Source organism: Phaethon aethereus (genome assembly GCF_964289735.1).
Source record: "Phaethon aethereus genome assembly, chromosome: 17".
In the NCBI taxonomy this organism is placed as follows: domain Eukaryota; kingdom Metazoa; phylum Chordata; class Aves; order Phaethontiformes; family Phaethontidae; genus Phaethon; species Phaethon aethereus.
The window spans coordinates 12,623,734-12,645,227 of NC_138593.1; the positions used below are offsets into that span (position 1 = coordinate 12,623,734).

The 21,494-nt window shown below is 51.0% G+C and overlaps 1 protein-coding gene across 1 annotated transcript in view; it reads right to left on the reverse strand.

The window, feature by feature from the left end:
• Window positions 1–21,494, reverse strand: part of SRRM4 (serine/arginine repetitive matrix 4) — a gene marked incomplete at both ends in the record, with an annotated part of 42,722 nt that overhangs the window by 8,642 nt on the left and 12,586 nt on the right. Inside the window, 7 exons of the mRNA XM_082007785.1 lie at window positions 4,971–5,127; window positions 6,120–6,218; window positions 9,192–9,242; window positions 9,937–9,963; window positions 11,660–11,731; window positions 12,073–12,156; window positions 14,565–14,708. Coding sequence (XP_081863911.1) covers window positions 4,971–5,127; window positions 6,120–6,218; window positions 9,192–9,242; window positions 9,937–9,963; window positions 11,660–11,731; window positions 12,073–12,156; window positions 14,565–14,708 — 634 coding nt within the window. The remainder of the gene's footprint in view (window positions 1–4,970; window positions 5,128–6,119; window positions 6,219–9,191; window positions 9,243–9,936; window positions 9,964–11,659; window positions 11,732–12,072; window positions 12,157–14,564; window positions 14,709–21,494) is intronic.

Sequence of the window (21,494 nt, forward strand, 5' to 3'; positions counted from 1 at the left end):
GCCTGTCTGCTCAGAGGCAAATTCCCCATCGGACAACCTCGGCTTTCCTTCCAGTCCCATTTTACTGCTTCTGAAAGGCACACCAGCCACATGAGATGGAAACAGAGCACCACATCTGAAAACACTATGTGGAGCTCAACTGAATTCTAATGGCTCCTTATTTTTCTAGGGTGTCTTAAAAAGAGTCTGCTCTTTTAGGAATCTAATTTTCTCTATGCGAACATTTGGATTCCCTCCCCTCCCTTATTAGTAATTAAATAATCTCAGTGAACTTTGCTTCCTCCAGCTTTCAGCAGGGGACCTACTGCTGCCTTCAAGGGAACCCAAGATATATATTTATTGGAATTTTTTTTTTCAACTCATTATTTAATCAAGATGAAGGGGAAATAGAAATGAGGCCCTCACTCATACTCCAGACTAATTTTGAGTGCGATCCTAGACCAAGAGGCAGTGCAGCCTAATAGATTACAAAAATACAATCACTACTTGTCTTCCAATTAAACCAAACAATTCCATTTACTGTGCTGCAAACAGCCCTGAGGCAAGAGATGACTATACATTTTCTCAGCCATAAGGGGACTGAGACCCATCAATGAGCAGCGTGGCACAGCCTCACTTAGAGTTGGAAGATTTCTTTCCTGGGTCTTTTTTCTCTTGTTTTGCAACTCCAAAGCGGAGTTAATTTCTTTTTCAGAGGTGCATAATGTCTCCCTTTCTCTCTTTTGCTGTGCGTTGTAATAAAGAAAGGAATAAAAAACTTGCGTCAATGACCCCGGCTCTTGGTGAGGGCCCTGCAGGCAGCTGCCGAGGAGCCGCCGGCATGGGGAGCAGCACCTGCTGAGAGGGGGCTGCTTGGGGGAACTAGGCTGTGTGCTTGGTCTGAGGTACCTCCATCTTCCAGAGCTGGGGCTGAGGGGAGGCTTTCACCTGGGGGAACAGGCTCACCTCTGCCGACGATTTGCCCCAGCTGAAAAGACAACCTTTTATTGAATACAAAAAAATAGCAGTGCTATAGGAATACAGTGGAACCCCTTTTTGCACAATTGCATAATTATGAATAACTGACTCAAAGAATATTGAGTGAAAAACATCCCTTTTTTAGCTAGGTGGAGAGTTCAGGGTGAGGCTTTCTCTACCACAAGGGCTAAGCTAAATCCAGGAACATGGAGACAACAGTACGACTGTCCCTGCAGGGTCAGAGCTTGGGTTATTTGGGGCTGGCCTGGCTCACAGATCCACTGCTGAGGGTAAATTCCTGAGAATGCCAAACAAAGGCTTATTCCCTTGCAAAAAATGTTTTCAGCCCACTCGGGCGCAGCCAGTGTCGCATGATGCAGGCCAGGGTGTCCCCACCTCAGCTCGGGCCAGGCTGGCACTGCTTTGGAGCAAGGATTTGCCTTCCACCACCTCCTTTGGTACCTGGTGTACAGCACAGCCCTGCCAAGGCTGCAGGTATCCCTCCCTCACCCCTGGCTGCTGCCCTCCCTGTGGTCCCAGCGCGGAGCTGCGAATTTACTGGACAATAACCAGGGGTAACCTCAGTTCCCTGTCTGGCAGGGAAGACAAGGAAATGCAAAAAGAAAATAAATTCCGTATTTATGGAAGGCTTTGTCTTTCTGCTTTTCAAGGGCCCCGTTTGTTGTCAGAAACATGGTACCTAACATTTAAAATAATAGCTTTTCCTACATGAACCAAAACCCAGGCTAAAAACCAGAGAGCAACAGCAAGCCAATACGCAGGTCTGCTGCACGGTTCCCTCCTGCACATGCTGTCCCAGCCCCAGTACCTCCCCACTTACACCTTTCTGCAGACACATGAGCACAAACAGCACCATTTGAAACAACCGGTTCCCAACTGAGCCTCACCAAAAATTTGTCTCAAGCCTATGTTAATTTGTGACATTGTAAATGAGTTTCAGTGGAAGAGCTGGCAAGGACAGTGTATGCAGCATGCAGTTATCTTCATCAGGTACAAGGCATTTAAATTCATACCCTGCAGGTATTTATATTGCATTGCTCAACTGAAAGCACAGTGGCATGTAATACATCTGTATTGGTGTGGAATAAAGTGTCTGCAGCAGGTGAGGGCTATTCTGTTCAAAAATAGATGCTACATATTACCCACAGTTTCTCTGCATGCTGAAGGCACAGACCCATAATCCTATTCTCAATAGTTGGCTATTGCGGCTGCATGGGATTAAAGGGAGAATGAAAGGGAGAAGCCTGGAAATCCACTGCCAAAAAGAAAAGTAGCAGGGGACTTCGGGGTGATTCTGCGTGTGTGCATGCATCAACTTAGTATAAAGGCAAGAGGGAAAGAAGCAGCAAGGTAGATGCATGGGCAGGGCATTATTTTGTATTTTGTGTATTAGTATGCTTTATCCCTCAAATTACAGGTAGGCCTAGTTAGAAATTGTGGATGTTCCAGTAGAAAGGAAGGAAAACAAACTGGGTTGTGGGGGGAGGGATAATGGCAGAATTTACCACAGAATGCTTTAAATTTTCAGAAGAAAAAGGATCTAGAATAAGAATTGGCTTAAAAAGCAAAATCTTTGATTTGGAAGTGCTATACTCCCTCATGGGAGTTTGTGTGTTGTCTCGCTGGGTCTCTTCTGCATGTTGGGATCCTCCCTGGACAACCCTTTTCCTTTGGAGCTATAGCAATGCACCTCCCCAGGTAAGGATGGTTTGACTTGGAAGCTGGGGCCAGAGGGAAGGGTAGGGAATGTAACACACCAGCCCCCATAGAGGACTGAAACATGGCAACTTTAATCCCAGTTATGGAATTTTCCACAAAATCTTTTCTTTTCCAGTAATTTATTTTTTATATGTGATCAACATTTTCTGCAAGAGCATATTTTCATTTCATAACACATCCAGGCTGCTCTCAAAGTAGTTTCTGACAGAACTAAGCTTATTTATAGAGCAACCATTTAACTTGCAAAAAGGAGAGGCATCAAAGAGTTGTGTACAGTCATTAATAAATGAGACTAAAAGTTCCCATTCCATTTTTCCCTTGCCAGTTTTGAGTAGATGATATTTAATGACCTTATTCAGAAAAAATTTCAGGGGCAGCACTTAACCAGGGGCTTCAATTTAAACAAGTGCTTAAATGTGCTCTTGAATGATGTCCCAAGAGAGCATACTTCTTTTTGGGAACAAAAGGACACTAGTGAGTTGCATAGTAAAAGTACTGATGCCTTTTAGTCATTGAAATATTTGCCTATGTTATTAACCCTTACTAAAAAGAATATAGCAAGGGCCTGATGAATTTTACTTTGCAGCATCTATCACTATAAAGCTCTGATTTTCCCTGCCCTGCAGCTTGTGTGCTCATTTACCCCGAGTGAAGCAAGTGGAAAGGGGAGTGCAGCATGCTTGAGTTTAGCTCATTTTAAAGCTTTTACAATTTTAAATTAGAGTTTACTCTTGCTCAGGGAACAGAACAGCTGGCAGTCGGCCTCACAGGACTCAGGGAGTCTGGCTTCAGAGAGAGGAAACCTAGTACCAATTAAAAACCAGGCTTAGACTTGAAAATATTTATGTAAAATATGCAGCTTGAACAAAAAAAAAACCCACACCCTGGTGACACGATGCAATCTTTGGCTGGTTGGTTTTTGGGAGGAACTCTTAACTCATTCCTACCTTCCCAAGTTGACAGAGGACAACACCCCAGGCTCATGGCAATAAAAGCTTCAGACCTTTTTATTCTTTCTTCACATGTGTGTGTGCACACACACACGCACATCTAAGCACGGTGTGCAGGTTCTGCTATTCACTCTACCCTACACATGGTTTCATAAGCAATGACTCACAAGTGCACTACACAGTAGATGTATATAACGAGAGGAAACATGCATATCTATAATGTTGAGAGACAGCTTGTGCCTGTCTGTACCCATGTATAATTTCTGTGTATTTTGATCGGAACGGTGTCTGTGCGGGTGAGCAGATAAAGCCTCTCCTCTTGCTGGCACTCTCTCTCTCATATCTGATGTAACTACTGCGTATGGCTGAGCTATTTCCAGCTGATGACTGGGCCTAAAGGAGAACATCAGTTCCCCATTATATACCACTCTGGAGCTTGGAGGACTCTGTACTCAAGACACCTCTGCATTACACATCCACACGTGTGAGTACCAGATTCTGCACTACCTTGAGTCCTATCTAGCGATTTATCTCTCCAGAATGCCTATCAGATACTAACACCATGATCAAAGAGCATCACACCTCTGTTTTGCAGCTACCAGGAACAAAGGGGAAATGTGCCATGGAGAAGGATATCAATCTGTATCTAATATTTCTCTCCATCTCTTTCTCCCTCAATTCTAAGGCATGTATTATATCATCTCTTTCCATGTGTATGGAAAAACATCCCAAGGCACTGAGCCTGATTTTACCCTCGGCTGCACATGCAGTTCCCATTAGCATCAATGAGAGCTGCTCATAAGTTCTGAATTTGGCCCCTGGGCTTGTCAGTCCAGAGCAACAGTGATCCTAGAAGGATCCCGATAGTCAGAAAACATCCCCTGCCAATAATCACCAACTCATTAAATGTAAATAATTCTTCTATATATGTTTGATTCCTTTTCTTCTCCTGAAGGACTAAACTTTTGGACATGAAGACCAGTGAATTAAGTTCACATCCAGCTGAGCAGACTGCATAACAAACACTTCCCTGTAAAATATCATTGCTGGAGGCCACTTTTTTTGTTAAATGTCCTCAATTCATTATTCATAGGCTACGGCCTTCGAAAATTTTTCCTCTCTCCAGCCCCACCCTTGGTGTGAAAGTGCTGAAGGAAGGAATGACTTTAAATACATTGGAGAACAGCACCATTAATAAATAATACAGTTTTAACCAACTTTGTCTAACATCACTATAATTGAGTTATAAAAATTTCATATTGTATTTCTTGCCCGGATTCCTGTGGCTAGTTCAAGCAAAGCAGCACAGTATGCAATACTTACTACTTCCTTAGGAGACAGGAAGCTGTACAGCGGGAGGGTTTGGCTGACTTTTTGGCTCTCCTGAACCTCTGCAGAGGAGCTTCGCTTTGCCGTGATCTTTGAATGGTGCCGGGAGTGTCTTCGCCGTGTTTTACGCCCTTCCTCCCGAGACCTGGCTCTGTGCCACCAGAAGACATGAACAGCCAAACCGTTATTCCTCGGTATTGCAGTAGCGCCCATTACCAGCTCCATACAAACCCCTGGGAGCTCTGTGCTAGGCCGTTGTGTGTGGTCTTACACATGACTGCTCTGTGGAATCATGATGGAGAGAAAAGGGATGTTTTGCTTTTCTACTTTTTTAAAAAAATATTTTGCATCCAGGCTTTGGACCTTAACCTCAAATTTCAGCTCAAATTCATGATTTTATGGTGGCTCAAGGCAAACCATACTCTCACACAGCCCTGAACGTCCCTATGATAATACACCTCCAAGAGAAGACATGCTGTGCTCTTGCGTGAACACTCCTCCAATTACCAATTGCATTCCTCTCCCCACTGATCGTCAGCTTTTCATAAGAAAATTCTCAGTAGTTAGGAGGAGTGAAGTGGGAGAGTGGGGGTGGTTTGTTCATAAAGTCAAGTGCTTTCACAAAACGTGAAACACGAATTCATGATGTGTATAAAGTATGCGACTTGCTATTGCAGTGATGCTGGGTCTAGCACCAGCATCCACTTAGCTGGCCCCAGGATGCATCTGTCATCCACAGAACAGAGATTTTAATCAGGTCAAAGACAGTGGCTATAGAATGCCGTGGGCAAATATATTTCTGTTGCTAAGACCAAGTTTAAGGGTTTCCTGAGACATCGGTAGCACAGAGCCCTTGGGCTAGGGAAGGGAGACTAGGCTGGAACCAGCTGTCATGGGCTGATCATCAGCCACGGGGATTAGAAGTGACTGCTGGACCAAAAAGCTGCAGCCACTCTTCCTCGAGCCAAAAACCCTTCTATGGCTGAGAGCAAAAGAAGCTCAACTCCCAGTATGTGACACAGCTGCTACCAGAATGGGATGTGCCTCTGCAGAGTTTGTGGGTCACACAGGCTATTGCAATCATGTCCTTGAGCCCACCAGGAAGCATTGCAGGACACCCAGCTCAGGGAGTGGTGACATTACCTGCTTCGGCAGCTGAGGGAGTGGGAGTCGGAGCTCTCTGAGTGAGAGTGGCAGTGGCGGTGGCAATGGCGATGAGATTTCCGGGTGCGCCCACGGGAGCTTTAAGAAGCAGAGAGGAAAACCACCGTTAGGCTAGCAGACTGGGGCGATGCAAGAGCCAGCAGCTGTAGGCTGAAGTCAGTAACATTCAAATCAGAAAGAAGATCTGTGTTTTAAACCAAAGAGATTGGTGTATGAAACATTGTGCAGGACACCAAGGCATGAGAAATTCTCCATCCCTTCATAGCTACACCAACATTAAGGTAAGCCATCTTGCCGAGATCTATTTTAACTACAAGCTATTAGGTTGGCTCTGTAGCCTGCTGGGGGAGGGGTGGAGATCTATGGACTAGCATGCAGGAGTGCAGCAGCCAGCACCAATCCTTTCTGCTTTCAAAACCTTAAAGAGCTGTGTGCTTGCCCTTCATCCTGCAGCCTACCCCAAGACAAGGAAACAGCTTGGGACCTTCCCATTGCTGAGCCTCGTTGGGGCAGCACCGTACCTCTGGGCAACCCATAGCAAAGCTCCAACCCTCTCTGTAGTGCTTGTTAAAGAGCAGATACAGAAGGACAGACTCCAAATAATACAGTACACTCGATAACAGCCAGCATTCCCCATGCTCTCTAGGTGGGAGGGTCTAGCCAGTCCTACGGGCAGCTCTTATGGTTGCTATATAAACGTGAAGTACAGCTTCCCTAATGGCAGCCCGTGCTATGCACAGTTCCTGCTTGAGGGGTAGGGCCATTTTACCTGGCTTCTTACAGGTGTACAGTCACTGCTGCTCCCTTTTCTGACAGGGCCACGGAACAGTTACCAGCAAACTGTGCGTGGGGGCCAGGTTCAGTGCCCTTCTACGCTTCCCTTTGCTCCATTCAGGCTCTTCCTGATGGATTACCCGGCCCTATTACTGAAGGGCTATTGCTCTCCGTGCCAACAGCTGAAGTCCTGCATGCAGAGAGCAGGGTGGTGATGTGGGTGGCAGGCTACCTGCCACCTTCTGTGCCCCTTCCCTCTTGTGGTTGCCCACCACAGCAGTTATTTTAGATCTGGTAGTGTAACCATCTGCTTGGGCTGGCATCGCTGTGTCAGCAGGCAAAGCTAACAATGGGTTAGCTAGTGGGAACGGTCTAGTTTCGTGGCCAGACTATACCAGTCACTACACAGCACTAATGTGACCTGCTTGGACAGCATTTAGCAATTTGCCGCTATAAAAACCTCAGCAAATTTCTGCTTGAGAGCAGCATCTCCTTTAAGACAAAAGGGCATCCTCCAGGGCAATTGCTTGAACTCTGCCTGGCTGTTATTTCTGATGCTTTTCACACCCTATGATTATATTTTTAAAAACGTCACATTTTGGGATCCTCCTTCCTTATTTCCATACAGCTGAAATCAGCAGCACTGAACATCTCTCCCTCACATGGTAGATTTGTGTGAAAATGCCCATGTTTGCTCCTCACCCTCTGTATCACTCCCCCCAGTTTAAGAGTTTTCCCTTTCTGCGGGAGGAAAAACTGGTCCTGTGTGATTTAGGTAACCAGTTGCTCAACACAATGATAAACCAAAGCAGCGTGATTATACAAAAATCCCAACCTGAGATGGCTCCTGGGAACCACCTGATTCACATCCAGGAACAGTAAGAAGGTTTGCAGAAACAGAGAGTAGCTCAGCTCTGATTTGTGATCCGAAAGGTGAGGCCTTGGCTGGTTTATCCCCAAAGAGCAACTCTAGCAGTTCTCATTCCCCTAGGTCAACGCATACCAGCAGGGCATTTGATCTTTGTTTTAACCACACTGTTAGGCTACTGCATACAGGACAGTGCTACGTTGGGTTGGGGAGATGCCTGCTTTTACTGATAACCTAGGAAGCCACAGTTTTACCACTGAGATTTCTGGGTGCGTAGGTAGCCTGGTGTGAGACAAAAAGGTGGCTGTGCTACTGAACATGCAGAAATCAGAGAAAAGGTGGGCTTTCTGCACGCAGTAGAGATGGCCTGTGTGGGCAGCACAACATGCTCTGCACCTTATGGACCTCCAGTCTCTTCAGTCCCAGTGCATAGTGGGGTGGCACTGGCGGCATCAGGGGTTATTGTCCCTCTGTCTCCTTTCTGCCTGAGAGCTAAAAGTTTTGTTAGCAGTAATTAAAGGGCAGATCCTACTAATACTGAACTAACCAGCAGATTTCCATCTGCTAACTCAGTTTCTGTTTCTAGTACGGCATCCTGAGTACCAGCAGAGCGAACCAGGGGTTTGGTGCCCATGGTTCGGCCCCAGAACAGTTTCCTTGTTCTAAAAGCAGGTAAGAAGCCACAAGTTGCAATTCCCAGGAGAAGATAGAGAAGGAAGTGAAAACCAGAAAAGGCTTACAAGCTTTCCTTCCAACCCTGAGGAACCACATTTTATACCACACCCCTTGATTGTCTGCCCCATAGGACAAGGATTGCGCTCTGCTAACAGTCCAGGGCAGACAGGAACCTCAACCCCAGAGTTTTGCAACATCCATCACTTCCAAACAATCCCTTCTCTTCCCTAGTCCCCGTTGCCTTCTGCTCCCATTCAGGTATTTGGTTGTGTTGTGTATCACACGTAGCCCCTACTGCAAGCTCCAAGACCAGCAAACAAGGAGGAGCTAAAGACCTTCTCAGTGAGGGTGTGCCAGCCTGCTTTTTGGGCAGTGGAGGCTGTGGGGCACTGTGCTCCACAGATTTGAGTTCATCCTCTCATGCTGCCCTCATCAGAAAAGCTGGAGCCTCTGAGCAGGACTGGATGAACAAGACACCATACATCCCTGTGAGATACAAAGAAAGTACTGAATGAGGAGGCACAAAAGAGAGGGAGAGGAAAGATCTGCAGCTTCTACAAACCCTTTCCCATTCCAGCAAAACCAGAACTGCTGATTTTAGCTGCAAAGTAATCCTGAGAATTGCTTAGGGCTGCGCAGCCAGTGTTAGCTCCAAGGGACCCACCACACCAAGCACTTCCTAGCCCCGCAGCTCTGCACAGGCAGAGCAGGGAACACCATGAATCGCTACTTACTGTTTTTTGTGTTTTCTTTCTTCCTTTCTCTTACTTTTGGGGCTTGAAGAACTAAATAAGAAATGGCTAATTAATTCAGAGATTTCTGCTCTGATAAAAAGCTGCACAATCACACGTCAATGCTACAGCTAGATTGCCCAAGAGCGTGCAATAAAAATGAAAGGGATTAATGGTTCTGCCTCAGCACAGGGGGTCTGAGAGCCTACTGACAAATATAGCTCATGCGCTTGGCCAAAAAGGATCCTCAAAGGGATCAGCCATCCTGGTGGCTTTGCATCTTCCCATAGAGGAGATGATATTGTGCACACACATACTGGAATCAGGAGAGTTCTTCCAGTACACACCTGGAAAGCCACTGGCTCTGAATGTTTCAAAGATGGGCACTGCTGGGGGATGCCATACTGTTTGCAAATGAAACCGTAAGAGAAATGAAGACTTAAGGTGCAGGATGGATACAACATGGATGAGGTCGCCAGGGGGTGGGTTATACCAAGAGGTCTTTTCCAGCTATGTACTTGATTGCACAGGTTGGGCTGGAGACCTGATTCCTGTGGGGTTTGAGGAATGCCTAAGGCTGAATAGGGAGAGGGTAGCCCCAGACCCTTGGGGATGGGGGGAGCCAAGGGGATTCCACAAGGAGACACAGAAGAAAAATGTCTTCTGCCTCACATCAGCCTTGTGAGATCTTAAAGGGACTGTTAAATTCCTATTTCTAAGGGACCACTCACACTTGCTCAACTCTTACCTGTGTCTTCTCTTCTTTGAAGATAACCTGCAAGACACAAATATGTACACTGAATACAGGGTCTCACAAAATTGGAAGTTTGAATCAGAGACAGTGTGGTCAGGCCCCATGTTAGACTGAACACTGTGTGAAGTCCTCATGTTTCAGCTGTGCGGGATGGCCCTGGCTCTCCTTTAGCCAGCTGGCACAGGGGTAGCTGAGAAATGCTGGTGTGATAGAAGTGACTAGCACACTCTACAAATAATCGAGAATATGATCCTCAGGATAACAGGTCTGCAGAGACCTTGGTGGGTCTCTTTTCTCTGCTATTGCCTCCACAGTCTTGCACTGCACTTAGTTTGAGGGGGCAGAGGTGAGTCCATTCCCTGGTTATCTGTATGAATGACCAAGTAGCAGTCAAAAGAAAAATCCTTTCTGAATAACTCCAGAGCAGCCTCACAGCCAAACCAGCGTCATGCCTCTGTCTTGCCTCCTGGAGCATCCCTGGGATGACACAGGAGCCACTGTGCTGGCGGTCCTCATAGCAGACCCTGGGAGCATGGAGGACACTCTTCCTTGCAGCGAGGCTGGTCCCAGTACGCTGCACAGCCTGCTGTGTCTCATCTCAGCTTGGAGCACATCATCCTGCAGAAGACACAGCCTGAAGTCCTGCCTAGAGGGGCTGGGAGATTGCCTGTGGCAAGGCCAGCGACAGATCCCAGCTGAAGTGGTACCAGGTGTCTGGAAACAACCTCCATTGGTCACTAATGCTTAATGGTTTATCATGCTGCCGTTTGGGACCAGCTACAGCTTACCCATGGCTTGCAGGGTCAGAAATGGGCACTAAAGGTTCAAAGCCAAGGAGCATCTGACCCAGGACTGCTGCAAGGAGATGGCATCCATAAAGGAGCATAAGAATCCCTCCTTGGGAAGGAAGTATTTTAAAGGAGTTTCTATATCCTTGTCTCTCATCCTCCCTCCCTTTGAGATTCAAGCTCAGCTTTTCACCCTGTTACCCATTTTTGGTAGCTTCTCTTGTTGTTTCAATACATTATAAATACATGAACTTCCCAAGAGAAATGGCATCCACTGTCCTCTTCAAATATTGGTTTAACAGTTGAGAGAAAACAGGGAAATATTTATGATTTTAAACTTTAATTGTGCTCTTTAAATTAAAAATGGGCTTCAGGAGGGGAATGTGGAGGCAGTCACCCAGGGCTGGGAGGGAAGACTGAGATGTGGATGTGGGGAATTAGTCTGAGCCTTTGCCTGGGTCCAAACGCTGACATTTTCTGCAGGCTGGGGGAGAACGGGAAGGGACCAGCGCACGCCCGGAACGCCGATCCCGCTGGCATCCCAGGCAATGGGAGCCATGTGAAAGAGGACAGCAAGGACAGCGGTGGAGGCTCTGCAGACCTCACGCTGGTTTGGCTCCTCTGTCTCTCTTCCCTTGCACCCTGACAGCCATATTTATCAGTTTGCACGGGGTGTGCACCCCATTTTGTGCCCTCCTCGCCCAGAGGGACACCGGCTCTGCCCCTCCCCGGCCGTCCGGCTTTCACCTCCCAGTGGGGCCCTGCCCTCTGGGCAGCCATTGTTAAGAGTCAGGAGCCTGGCGCCTGCCTCTGCCTCCCGGCGCCGGGCTCAGCCAGCTGCCTGACGGCAGTAATGTCTTCCACCCCTTGTCCAAACACGCCCCAACAGCCGCTGCCAGAGGGAAATTACATTTTCAAGGGAAAAATACCTGTTTCTTTTTCGCTTCTTGGAGCTTTTCTTCTTCTTCTTCTTCACAGGCGAGGGGCTGTAGGAGGGAGACCTGAGGAGGCAGAGGAGCATTAGGGACCGCAGGCTCCCCATAGCCCTCCCCAGCCACCCCAACCCTTACCCCACCACCAGTGGCATCCCCCGGGGTGGAGAGGGGCCGGGGGCTCCCGGGACCCCCAGGACAGGCTGCGGGGTGAGCCCCAGCTTGGCCTCTGCCACCCTGAGGGGAGGGTGAGAAAATGGCGGCACCTCTCTGGGCCTGTGGAAACCCTCAGCCCCTCACGCCTCCCCGTGGGGTATCCAGCCTCCATTTTACACTGGCTTTTTTCCCCCTCACACAGCCACGGTCTGCCTGTCCCCTTCTGCCCCGAACGCCTCCATGGCCGCCCTCACCTCCTTCGCTTCTTGCGGCCGGATTTCTTCTTTTTCTTCTTCCCCCGGGCCGGCAGCGGTGCACGCTCCCCATCACACGAGGCGCTGAGGAAGGGGGGAAAAGAAAAAAATAAATTAAAATAATAAAAACAAAAGCGTTGTCTGGATCGGCTCACATGGGGCTGCTCTCCGTCGTCCGTCGGCGTCCCCACCTCAGAGACGTCTGGGGCAGAGAGATCATTTTTCATGGTGGATCCGGGGCACAGACAAACACCTAATTACCCTCTAACGAATAATTTGGTCACAGTTTAAATGAAGTGTCTCCTCCGTGGGTTTAATGGAGATATAACGAGACAGCTACTGTACACCGCGGTGATACCAGCCGATTACTTAAAATGTGTTTGCTGAGGTTAACAACTCCGTAACAGATTTATAGGTCTTGTTGCTCTTTGTAAATATGCTTTAAATAATTAATTGGCATTTAATTTGCATACAATAATTATTGCAACCAGATGCATCTAACTATAATAAAAGACTTGACATATGTTAAATAGCAATTGATTAGAAATATATGTATTTATTGAGATGCTATGGTAATTTAATGAGATACACATCTCTTACACAGATGTTAAACCTTGAGAAAAACCTCCTGTAAATGAATTTCTTTTTTAAACATACAGTACTGAATTGCGTTATGTTCCAATGAAAAAGCAAATACCACGTTTAAATTAATTCATAGCACTGGGCTGAAAATATAACAGGATACTCCGTGGCTACTCATTAACCAAAGCAAATGCTTGTAAAGATGGGAGGCACCTGGCAGCGGCCTGCAGGTCCCCAAATTGGCCTGCAAATCCCCAAACTGACCCCCAGATCTGTCTGTGGGTCCCCAGACGGATCCGGGGGTGGGGTTTGCAGGGGGACAGCCAGACCTGGGGACCAGTGATCCTAAGGAAAGGGCAGACACCGTTGGAAGTGGGGTGCTGTGTCTGTGCCTCAGTTTCCCCACTTCTCGCCCCGCCGACAAGAGTCTCCACTAGTGGGGAATGCGTGAAGGCAGCCCCACGTTTGGGAACCACTGTGGGATCTTCACTACAGAAACAGGCCAAAAAAAAAAAATCAAGCAGTTTCTGCAGAAAGAATAAACATTATGTTTAATAATAGTCCTAACGCAAACATCGTGGCGGGTTGACCTGTCAGTGGTGGTGGGACTCTGGCTCCACCGGCTCGCAACACTTGCTCGCCCATGGCCAGAATTACTACCAAAAATCACACTACCTAAAGCCAATTGCTTAGTGCTTTTAATACACTTTTTTTTAAATTGCTCTGCAGAACAAAGCTGTACACCGGTGCTTTGGTTGTGAACTGTAACTGCGTGTTCCGAGTGGTTTTGGCGCAGTAAATACGAGCTGCAACCACACCACAGCTCTGAAGAGCGCCCAAATAACTCCTTCCCACTCTTTCTCCACCCAAGGATTTCACCGACCGGCAGAAGTGCTGCTAGGAGATACGGCACACTTTGGGCTTGGTTGGGCTTTTTTCTGCATTAAGGTAGAAGAACTGTGTTTGCCACAACAGCTCATTGCTGCTAAGCTCGGACATCTCCCCAAAGCCACCCTAAGGGTCCGTCCTGGACCGGGGACCTGAACACCCATCTCAGCCCCTCAGTTATCAGGATGCTCAACCCCAGCTCCCATGTGCTTTCCCCTAGCACAGATTTGGGGTCCCCAGAAAACAGGCCTGGGTGCGTCCCAGCCCCACCGCGCGCAGGGCCACAGCCAGGCGCTGCCACGGCCAAGGGAGAGCGGGGAGAAACCTCTGGCCATGCCGTGTGGCTCCAAGGCGTTTCTGCAGAGCCCGTCTCCCTCTCCCAAGATAAAGCCTTTTGTCTTTGATGTGGAAGCTTTCTCCCTGAGCTTATGCCATTTTAATTGTTTCTCTGTGATTGTAACCAAAGTCTAATTAAAAGTACGCTTTAGATTATTGTTCCAGTTAGCCTGAAGTCTGAAGATAGAAAGTGTGCTTTCTTGATCTTTCTTTCCAGCATCTTTAACAAAACAGAGAGGCTTTAATCCCAGAGACAGTCGAGCAGGCAGGGCTCAGAGACCCTAGCTACCTCATTTACAAAGTTTGATTCATTTTTCCCCTCTCTAGTTGTGAGGGGCTGATGAACTGATAGCAAAGCTGCGTCCTAGTGAAGCCAATGCTGCTGGTCTCATGTAGGCGTGGGGAGAGGGGAATTGCTGAGAGATGCCCAGCCAGGGGTACCCCATGGACCCGGTAGCACACGGGGATGCCGGCCGGTTGCCCGTCTTCCAGCCAGGGCTACTTGCAAGGTGGCTATAGGAGCAAGACATGGAGTGGAAATGAACTACAGATGCAAACATGCACAGGGATTTCATGCAATTGCATATATTTGCTGTACACTCAGTCATTTAACCCATCCTCAGCTCCCACACCCCCAGAGGCCGACCCCCGGCTTCAGGGTGACCCCTCACAGCCCGGGCTCCTACCTGCGTGACCTGCGGCGAGCATGGTCTCGTCTCTCCTTCCCTTTCGCGCAGCTGCTGGCGGTGGAGGCCTCCTTGACCGTGCGGCCACTCAGCTTTTCGGGACGTCTGTCCTCCGCGGCGTACGTCAGGCAGCTGAGGGTCCCGCTGCGGGAGAGAGCAAGCGATAAAGAAGCGTCCACTCAGCTGGGCTCATTGGCTGGAGGTTTTCCCAAGCTCTGGGGAATCCCCTCGCCTTTCCGCAGATGGAACCCGTGCTGCTGTGAAGGAGAGCTGCAGGTTGCTCCCGGACCTCCTGAGCCTGCGGCGCTCAGCCCTGCAGTGGGAAGCGCTGCTGGAAGGCTCCGGAAAGCCCCCGCTCCCAAGTCAAGCTGTGCCCCAGCGTGGGCATGCTGTGCTTGGCTGTCAGGCAGAGATGCCGCAAGTATCACGCGGCCGAGGAGCAGCCGGACAGCCCCACACTGCAGGGACAGCTCGGGGTCCAGATCCAATGCAAGAGCAAGGGGCAGGAGCAGCTAATCAGACCAGCAGCCCCAGACACCTTCCTCTGCATTGTGGGTTTTAGCTCACCAGCTCTGTAGAGGCAGCACTGGTCTTGCACTCTGCTAGAAAAAATACCTTTGGCGTTTCAAATGCCATTCCCCAAACCTGCTATGCACATTGCCAATACCTCACCACGCATCCCCATCCTTCAGGCAAAGCTTTGGCAGCCAGGGAACAGCCTGCCTCATCGCTCCTACAAATAGGGTGCTGGGCCAGTAAATACACCTGATCCTGATGAAAGCCCAAACTGGAGAACCTGGGGCAGCCCAGCAGAGCTAAGGGGAGCCATCTGGGCCAGGCAGGTGCCTGCAAGAGCCCTGGGGGGGACCATGAGAGTAGGTGAGGAGCAGAGCCAGGGCAGGGAAAGCCTGGGGTGAGAGGTCTCCGAGAAACACTGGGGCTTGGGCAAGGTGAGTTCAAATGGAGAAAAGAAGCCAAATGGAGAAAACAAACCCAAACAAGCCTGAGCTCAGACACTCAGGAGGAAACTAAATAGGTTTTCAGGACCCGCAGACGTTTATTTCAAAGAACAGAAAGATTAATGGAAAGCCATGAAACATACCCGGCAGGGGTGCCAAGAACGCTATGTTTTTGGTGTCACCCAGAGTATTACTCGAATAAATAAAGCAAGCATCAGCATGTCCAAGCCCCTGGCTGTGGGGCGGTACCCATGGTGGGCTGGGCTCAGCTGGCAGAGAAAGTGTCCCGGTTTCTTCCCGTTATTGTTTTGAAGCCGATCTCAGGAACAGGTCTGTGGGTGCTGCTTTGGGGTTTTGCCGTCCCCAGGTCAGCTCTGCAAGGTCCCGCTGCCGTGTCTGCCACTCCTCCCTTCAGAAAGCAGCACGTCGAAGCCCCCAGTCCATGAGGACTCCCCCCCGGAGCAGGGTGAGGCTGGGATGTCCCCTTGCCAGCCCCGCAGCCGCAGTGGCTCAGCGATGCCGGGAGAGTGCTTTGGCTGCAGAGATCGTCACAGCCATCACACGTGGGCTGTGGGGCCACAGCCAGGTGCCTGCTGCACAGCCGGTGGGTTAAATGGGGCCATGCGGGTGGTTAAAGGGCGATGCTAAAACGGCACGTTAGCATGGCCAGAGGCTTGCATGCCCCAGGGAACAGCCTGCGCCTGCCCCAGCCAGGAGCCAGGCTCTTCAGGGCTGGAGTTGGCACAGGAGCACCGGGCAGAAGAAGGGTCACCCCTCTCTTTCCACCTATGTTTTCTCCCCCACTTTCTGTAATAGCTGGCTCTTTCTTGGAGCCCATTTTGTAATCTCTGAACATTGAAGGATGTGCATCAACCAAATATAAGCGACAGGGGTCAATGGGGGAAGCCGGGTGAAATATTTCCGGCCCAGGACATGCAGGAGATGACACTGGCTGATCTGATGGTCCCTCTGGCTTTAAAAATCTATTACTCTGCGTGTAATAAATCCCCCAGTCGCTTCCCAACATCTATGTTATTTTTAACCATCCGGGAAGCTACATGGTTAATTGCTTTCTTTGTGCGAGGTAATTAGCTCGTGGCCTTTCTCAAACCCCTTTTAAGAACAGTCTTCTGAGTCTCAGTCATTAGGATCCATTAAAAATGTCCTCAAATTAATGACCTGTGCAAAGTCTGGGCTGGATCAGCTCCAGCAGCGGGAGGGATCCTCCCCAGGCTGGCAGCACGCTGGGGCACGGCCGCCTTGCGGGAGGGACCGGGGCACAGCGCGCGACGTCCCTCTCACCCCGGCCCCCGCTCCCACTGGTGAGGCTGTCAGGTCCTGGGGTTCAAACACATTGGCCTTGAGGCCACCAAGGACTCCTGTCCTGCGATGTGCCAGGAACCGTTTCTTCTGGGCTTGGAAGTAATTATTGATGGAAATAATTATTCTCCAATCCCATCAAAGGCTGGCTTCAATTCAACCAAATGTTCTCTGAGGAATGCGAGAGTCGCTTACACTCTAAACTGGCCGGTAATCCCCTTGCGTTAAGCTCCATAGACATTGATGGAATATATATGTAAAAACATGTAATTTTTTTTGTTGTCTTTCACGTCTTTTGTGTCTTTCATGACTGATATAAAAGTGCTTGCAGTTTGGTGTGAATGATTACTGTGGCCTCAGAGGAGAAGGTTATCACACCTTCCCCTGCCAGCCCCTGCCTGCAGCGGCAAGGAGAAAGCCTCTGTGGGTCCTTTGCCGGAGCCGGCCCCGGGAGGACAGTGAGGACGCCCGGGGCGAAGCAGCTGCAGGTACGGGGCTCGCTCAGCACAGGGGATGTGCTGCCCGCAGAGACACGTGCCGGAGCAGGCGGGAGGAAGAGGAGGCAGGAAGGATCCCCAGGGTTTGTCTGGGCATCCGCTGCTCTGGGCATCCAACACTACTCCGCCCTCGGAGCGAGGACCGCAGCCTCTCTGCCGATGTACGATCGCGTGTTTGTCCCTAAGGATGCACTCCTGGCCATGGGCAGCTGGGCCATGACAAGGCAGCAGCCCACCCGTCCTGCCTGCGCTCCAAGTTTCTCTATTTCCATTAGACAATTGCTTGCACTCACTTTTTATTTTTCTTCTTCCTTTCTCCCATGCAGAGATCCAGCCGATCCATCAGCCTGCCGCAAAGCAGCATCCCTGCTCCTGACGGGACACCCCACGCAGCGGGGCACAACAGACAACACAGCACACAACACACCCTGGGCAACCTCCCCCTCAGCCTCGTCCCTTCCCTTTGCGGCAGACTCCAGTCCAAGAGGGTTTTTTTGTGCTCATGGCGATTTGGGCCAGTTTCTCAGCGGCTGGGAGGGAAGCAGCGGGCTCTTGCCTCTCCCATCAGCCCAAGCCTTTCACAACCGCTTGTCACACCCCAGCCAGCTCACTTGGTGCTTTGGTATCGGATTGAGGCTCTCCCATGTTTTCCTTCCCTGACAGAATGTGTTGACAGCAGAGGGAAATGACCTATTATCACCCTAATAGAACGATGCAGAGAAGATCACTGGTAGGAAAGAACCCAAATGTTCCTGAAGTGGGGTGAAACCACCGTGAACCACTGTGGCTGTTCGGAGGAGAACGGGGCGGGCGACAGCACCCAGCTGCGAGGCCCCTGTTTATTTTTACAAACTGCCCGATACTCTTCCCGCCAGCCTTTCCCAAAGGCACAGCACGTTTCCGAATCCCACTGGGCTCCCTGCTGCCAGCAGCATCCCACAGAGCCCTGTCACCCAGTGCCAGCCCATCCTGCCTCCCTGCCCTGGGGGGCTGGCATGTCACCCCAGTTTGTGGGGACACTGCTGAGGCCAGTTAACCACGCTGTGGCCCCCATGCCCTACACCGGCTCCCTTTGGGACTGAACGTCACTGTTTGCTGGGGAAGGGTAGAAAGTCACTGACGGGCTCAGCAGGAGGCTTTCGCACCAGGTATCTTACAGGAGCGCGAGGCGGCCGTGCACACGGGGGGCAGGATGAGGCCCCTCCTTTGCAGGGGTGCTGCGGGTGAGCCTTGGCCCCGGGGCAGGGCTGCATGGGGCATAGGTATGCATGCATACCCCGTTGGGGCATCCTGGGGGCTTGAGCCATCCCAGCCACCGGGAAATATTCCCCCTGCCCCGTGAGCCCCCGTTGGACTGCACGGACGGATTCTGGCACTCTTCACAGAGGATGGGGCAAAGGCAGAGGGTATTTGCTGCCCCAGGGAGCTGAGCAAACTCACAAACCATCCCCGTTCCTCCATCCTGGGCCGCCGCGCTCAGTGTCACGGCCAAGTGCCATCTCATCAGGCCCAGAAATGCGGCAGTCAGCGATGCAGGCTGCACTGGGAGCTGAGCCCCGCGACACCCGGGCCCCCGGCCCCGCGCTGACGTGCGGTCGGCGGGGTTTGGTGTGCACTTAGCGCTGCCGGGGCCAGGCAGCTGCCCCCCCCTGCCCGCAGGCTCTCGCGTCCCAGCCGAGCTCCTCTGCCCCAGCCCCGCAGCAGTCTCCTGCCACAAAGCTTTCATCAATCATCCTTTTCCCCCGCAGTAACTCATCTCAAGAGGAGACAAAAATCAGGAAAATTGCCTTCCTAGTGACCTTTCAGCTGCGGGGCCGCGTCACCAGCTGTGTCCCCACCTGCAGCAGCATCGTCCCTCGCCTCTGCAGGATGGGCTCCAGCCGTCCCAGCCCTCAGCGGCCTCGCTGCAGCCCCTCTGCCCTTTCCAGCTGCTTTGCCAGCAGCAGTGTAAGCAAAGCACACCAGGGCTGGATCGTGCTAACCAAGCCTTTCTTTTTTTATCATTTATTTCACTTTGCAGCCGCAGCTGGGTTGGGTGCTGGATGCACCCGGCCGCATACACAAGCAGTTCGGAGGCCGGGAGCACTGGCTGCACTTGGCAGACCTGCACCGACAGCGTTTCCAAGCTCAGGACAGAGTACCTGGGAAAGCCAATACGGAAACTTTACTGCCTTGCCCTTTTCAGCCCCGGCTGCCTCCGCGTTCCCATCATCTCTACAGCCCCTGGAGAAATGGTAGGAGCGGCTGCAGCCAACCGGAGCCCCAAAAACGAAAAAGGTTAAACACCTCCGATGAGCCTATTAGTTGTGAATGTTGCGCTGGCATTAAACCGATGACGGGTGCCTTGCCTGGGGACTGGGAACGTCAGCCTGGGAAAGGACACAGGCGTCCGTCCGTGGCAGGCGTGCCGCCCCGAGGGGAAGCGGGAGAAACTCCTGTGCCCGCAGCCACCCGCGCCCGGGCTGCTCTCCCGCCTCTCCCGAGTAACGTGCGAAAAGGGCACGGACTCGTGACTGAGTATCTTCTCTTTCCTCTCCTTTCCTCACCTGGAGGTTTTGGCTGCGTGGGAGGGGGCAGGCGGCAGGTTGGGGTCTCTGCTCTCCCGCACCCCCCTGACTCTCTGCCATGGCCACCTCCGATGCGCCTCTGCCCTGGGGTCTTGGCGCCGGTGGGGGTGAGCCGAGCTGCTCACAGCGTTTCTAAAATCCACCACTTTGGGCCGAGAAGCCTTTTGGCGCTGGCAAAACGACCCTTTCATTCTCTGTCTTGATCTCCAGCTTTGCTCATCTGATTGAAAAAGAAATGGTCAAACCGTTCCTGTGTCCCAGGAGCGGGAGGGGGCGGAAAAAAAGGTTGTAGAGATATTTCCAAGCAAAAACTCCAGCAGATGTGTTTACATAAAGCTCTTCGAAATATGCACTAAAAATACCTCCTCGAAATTAGGAGATGGAAGAAATTGTAAGTGCTTCCCACAAACACACACACACAAACACCCCACGTCAGGTTCTTTCCCCACCTCATTCAAACCGTCATTACTAGTGCGGCAGGAGCCCTGCAGTTTGTATTGAAAATTATAATAGCAAATCACCGAGATATTTTCCCTGATTACACAGACTCCAGGCCAGTTCAATTTTAATCTTCTCCCCGCTATTTTTTCCGTGCATCAGCAGAGGCACCAGCTGCAGGAAAGCGCGTGGTTTTCTTGAGGCAGTTCAAACACAGAAGAGAGATTACAATCCCGTAACATACATTTTTCATCCAGCCTTTGCCAGCCGCGACTCGCCTCCCCCTCCTGCTCCCGGGAACCCTGCGTCCTGCTGCACGGCTGAACGCGGCAGCGGCTCCTTTTGCTTCTTGGACTCCAGAAACGTTTAACGACCGACTCTTATCACCACCCGGGCCAAAAAAGCAGCTTGGCTCTCTATTTTCCAGCAGTTGATTTGCTACGCATGGTTGAATCGGAACAGAGGAGCTTCCCCGCTGGAAGAGGCGCCGGGTCGGTGCCAGATGCTCCAGGGCACGCCGTGCGGCCGCAGCCCGCGGGGAGGGCTCTGTCCCGGGCACCAGCTGGCGGCGGCTCCTGCACGGGACGGACGGCTCTGCCGGAGCGTAAAAGTCCATGGGGGAAAGCGATGCTCCCGGGGACCGTCTTTCTTAGCACAATGGCGAGCACAGCCTCTCCCTGCTCTTCACGGCCGGGTCTCCTCCTCCCCGGGGGCACTGGGACCCCCGTCCGCCTTCCTTGACAAGCACCCGGCTACCTTGCCAGGCTCGGCATCACCTTCCCTCGCTGCCAGCGATCCAGGACGGCTCCACCGACCGCCTGCCAGCGCCAGCAGAGATAAACCCGAGGAATATGGCACACGGTCGTATCGTTTCTAAAGGAAACCTGGACTGCTGCCCCATCTCGAGCAGTTTCTACAGCATCTTGTGCCTCCCACGCTGCCGGCTCGGCGGTCCCTGGGGTGCTTTGTGCCCGTCAGCACCTGCACGCTGCCAGGCCATACTTGCTCACAGGGGAACGATCCTGTGCCTTTCCTGTCCTCAAATCCTTCTCCTTGGACAAATACCCTGCAGGTTCCCATGCCTGTAAAGGAGCCAGTTTTCTTCTCAATCGGGGAATAGGAAAGGAGGAGCCTTGGCTGTCCCCGGTG